This window comes from Otolemur garnettii, unplaced genomic scaffold (assembly GCF_000181295.1).
Source record: "Otolemur garnettii isolate 467f Iridium unplaced genomic scaffold, OtoGar3 scaffold00032, whole genome shotgun sequence".
Lineage (NCBI taxonomy): Eukaryota > Metazoa > Chordata > Mammalia > Primates > Galagidae > Otolemur > Otolemur garnettii.
This window is the reverse complement of record NW_003852427.1, coordinates 11,453,415-11,457,810: the sequence shown is the minus strand read 5'-3', so window position 1 is coordinate 11,457,810 and position 4,396 is coordinate 11,453,415. Positions and strand designations below refer to the sequence as shown.

At 41.3% G+C, this 4,396-nt stretch overlaps 1 protein-coding gene across 1 annotated transcript in view; it reads right to left on the bottom strand.

Moving 5' to 3' along the window:
• Positions 1-701: 701 nt before the first annotated feature.
• The window catches only part of GRK7 (G protein-coupled receptor kinase 7), a 31,750-nt gene continuing 28,055 nt past the window's right edge, over positions 702-4,396 (bottom strand). Inside the window, exon 4 of the mRNA XM_003789448.1 lies at positions 702-1,038. Within this exon, the coding sequence (XP_003789496.1) occupies positions 702-1,038 (337 nt within the window). The remainder of the gene's footprint in view (positions 1,039-4,396) is intronic.

Genomic DNA, 4,396 nt, shown 5'->3' with positions numbered 1-4,396 from the left:
GTAAGTGTAAGTAATTTGTAGCATATTAATTAAAGGACTCAACTAAACTTACAAAATACTTTAATTCACAGACTTCATGGATATTTACACTTAAAATGCTTCAACATTAGGATAGCAAATTATTTCAGAAAGTAAAAAAGAAGCTGTCAGCGCAACTGGAAATTATTCTATAATCTAAAATATTGCCAGAAAATTGCAATTCACTTCTTCTTAAAGGGACATTAGGGATGTTTCTTTCCAGCTTCAAAATCCTTTTTGTAAGTACAGAAGCAAAAGAAATACGGAAAGATGAAGGGAAGAAAGGATATAAACAAAGAAAAACTAAAATGATTATTTACTAAGAATTGCAAATGCTCATTTTCTGGTTACACCACAAAGTTCCATTCTCTGTTCCTAGGACTTTGCGTAATTCAAAGGGGACGTGATGGTGGAGGGCTCGTGCTTTTAGTTTATCAAAATAAACCTGAGTGTTCCTTTTGCCAGCCTTCAGAGAAAACTGAGGCTTTACTCATCTTTATGAAAAAAAGAAAGAGAAAGAAAAGAAAACATGTCCTAGCAGTCAGCCTGCCTGCCTCTGCACTGTTCTGTGGTTGCAGAGTCCCTCCTAATTGATCAGCCCATTTTCAACAGATTTCTGTGTTAGGAACATTCAAGGATTATGTCAGCAAGACTGCTGCTGCTTGCCTGCTAGAGAAAACAATTTACAATAACAAACACACACTAGACTTGGATGAAGTACCCTCCCCACAACCTCTGGGTCTATTGGGGTCATTCAGTTCCTCAAAAAGCCCCGTTTCTATAATTTCTTCCTGCCATGCTATGGGGACAGCACCTGTGGCAAATCTTTGGAAGAATTTTTTATCTTTGTCATCAAATTCCACCCCTCGAACCTCAGAGAAATCTTCAATTTCAGCGATGTCTTTGGCATAAACCACTGAAGGGTCTGGCACAAATGGGGGTTCAATTAGGCCGGCTTCCAGGCGAGCAAAGTTGATGGTATTAAAGAAAGGATGTTTTCTGGGATCATCAGATTTTTCTCTGTGAAGAAAGGAGATGATCAGCCTGAGAAATAGTTAACAAACCAAAATAGGAAATGTTCTAACAATACAAAGTGTGCAGCATTCTTTTCTTATAATACATGAGAAGCACTAAGTCACAGACTTGCACGGGTTTTTTGCTCTTGCTCTGCTGTGTTGACTGTTCAGAATCACATCTGCCAAAAACTTCAGTGGTCTTCATCTTTTATTTCATATATATATATATGTATGTGTATATATATATATTTATTTATTTTGGAAGACACTGTAGTTGATCCTGCTTGGAGCCCCGCAAGATGCTCAGAAAAGCTTTTGGCTTCTGTGCAAAATTAACTCCTGGGCCCATAAAGGCAAAGAAAATAATCTTCTTCAGAAGTGACTGAAGGAGAATGGTTTTTAATTCATTTTAAAAGCCTTGTAGGTTCGGCAGTTATAGCTCAGAGGCTAGGGTGCCAGCCATATACGCAGGGGCTGGAGGGTTCGAACCCAGCCTGGGCCTGCCAACCAACAATAATAACAACTACAACCAAAAAATAGCCGGGCATTGTGGTGGGTACCTGTAGTCCCAGCTACTTGGGAGGCTGAAGCAAGAGAATCACTTAAGCCCAAGAGTTGGAGGTTGCTGTGAGCTGTGATGCTAAGGCACTCTACTAAGAGTGACATAGTGAGACTGTTTCAAAAAAAAAAAAAAAAGTAAAAGCTGTGTAAAATGCTGTCTAGGCCTTGGCTTTGGAGGTTGTCTACTACATTAACCCAATGCTATCTCATCTGAACAAACTTTTAAAAAATACAAAGAGTTGGACTAAAAATGTTGGAAGCTTTTCCCTTTTGCTGAGCAGTTGTTTTTTGGTGTGTGTTTGTCTCCGAGACAAGGTCTCACTCTGTGCTGTGCTGGAGTGCAGTGATGTCATCATAGCTCACAGCAACCTCAAACTCTGGACTCAAGCCATCCTCCTGCCTCAGCTTCCTACATGGCTGGAACTACAGGCACATGTTACCATGTTCAGCTAACTTTTCCGGGTTTTATAGAGATGAAGTCTCACTATGGTATTCAGGCTGATGTCAAATTCCTGGCCTCCAACAATCTTCCTGATTTGGCCTCCAAAAGTGCTAGAATTATAGATGTGAGACACTGTTTCTGGCAACCAGCTGTTTTTCTTATCTGGCTTTTCTCTAATGTTGTAAAGCGTCTTCTTCAAAATAGTCGCAACAGCAGATGCTTTATTAAAAAGCCTTTGCTCAGTGAGGCAGATTCAGGCAATGATCCAGCACGTCCAAGTGTCATTCTCCTGAGGAAGTTTGTCAATATTTCATTTTATAAATCCAGAGTGCGCTTATAGAATACTGAGATAGATTTTCAAGCATGTGAATTGAGGTGGCTGAATGGGTGGTGGTCCCTTCAGGGGGGCCATCTGAACAGACGGCTTCCCTGAGGTCTCTGCCGCTGTGCGTGTTTCCTCTGCTACTCCCTGAACTCGAGGACCAAGAGATGGAGCTGTCAGTGCTGAGCACTGGTCACCACATCCTGTTTGCCTCTCCTTCCTGGGCACACAGACCACAAAACTTGTCAGCTTCTTTGCCCTTCGGCAAACCTGAGGACTAGTTCTAGTCAACAGAGGTGTGTCTGACATGACATGTGGTAACATGTGTGTCACTTCCTAGCTGAGGCAGTAGAAAGCCCCCTGAGTTTTCTACATTCTCTCTTCTGCCACCACCACTTCTACCCAGAAGTCCCAATACAGCTGTAGATGGAAGCAGCCTGGATCTCTTTGCCCTCAAGTGCCAGTGGGCCCATAATGGGCTTTGTGTGAATAACAAATAATTGTTTTAAAACATTTTAAGCTTGAAAAAAAACATTTTAAGCTGTTGAGGCTTTGGGGTTTGCTTGTTATCATAACATAGACTATTCTGACCTTATTAATATAATGCTGGAGTCAGTAGTTCCACATTTTCTTCCAAAGTATAGAATTCTATCTATTTTCAAAATACTCACTAGTGGGCAGCACCTGTGGCTCAAAAGAGTAGGGCACCAGCCCCATATGCCAGAGGTGGCAGGTTCAAACCCAGCCCCAGCCAACAAAGAAACTGCAAAATATTCACTAGTTAGTTTGGTTATCTGTCATGCTTTAAAAGTTATTACGAATGAATTTTGTTCGGCTACTTTTAAAAAAACAGGTCAAAAATTAAAAGCCTGCCTGCATGCGTGAACATTTCCAGCTAAGGCTCTTCTAAAGCCGTCTTCTGAAAACTCCAGTGGCAATTACTTGGAAGGTTCAAAGTAATTCAGCTGCTTGTAGATGAGGGATAAGTTCTAAATCATAGTACTTTATGGTTGTAAATTTTATATTTGCATGTATGTTTTAGATTTTGAAAATTCGATCCAAGTAATTTAGGACATCCATGCTCATCGTTTAGTCAAAGTATCATCAGATACTGCCATTAGAACGAATTAATAATAATTGTTATCACCTACGGAATAATTCCCAATATACATTATGTCAGCCTTTACACATATCCCACAATATCCCGCTGTATGTGCTAGGGTGTTATAGAGAAACATTGAAGAACCACAGGATGTTGAAGGGGTCCACGTGTACCACTGTGGAAAAGAATTATTTTGAGTTGAAGTGATTTGAGAATCAACAAATTTCTGGTATGAATCCTCCCACCTAGCTAAAAGCAGAGCTCCAAAAGAACTCAACTGTCTTCATAAATCCCTTCCTCACGAGCTGGAGTTTTGAAAATAGGGAAGATGATAACTGGAGCCGGAGGACGTCAGCAACACACAGACATCATCACAAAACTATTGTATCTCCCATCTCCTTTTATCTTTCCTAAAAGTCATTCTTTTTTCCATAAGGCTCCTTTCTCTCCTTCCTCCCACCAAGAAATCATTTCTTTTCCCTTAAGTGCCCTTCTCCCCCTCCTTTTCCTCTTTTGAGACAGTATATATGCCCCGAATTCTGTCTGCTGGTCACATTTCTCTGTAAACTCTTACCTATGTATGTGAATGAAAATCTGTCTTTTTCTTGCAAATCTCTCTTTTGTAAGTTTAATTTGCATCTCCCCAAGACTGAACATAAGAGGGAGAGAAAGTGTTTATTCCCTGATAATGTGTAGAGAGAGAGTTTATTTTAAGAAATTAGCTTGGCTCGGCGCCTGTGGCTCAAGTGCCTAAGGCGCCAGCCGTATACAACTAAGGTGGCGGGTTCCGATCCAGCCTGGGCCCGTCAAAACAACAATGACAGCTGCAACCAAAATAGCTGGGTGTTGTGGCGGGCGCCTGTGGTCCCAGCTACTTGGGAGGCAGAGGCAGGAGACTCCCTTGAGCCCAGGAGTTGGAGGTTGCTGTGAGCTGT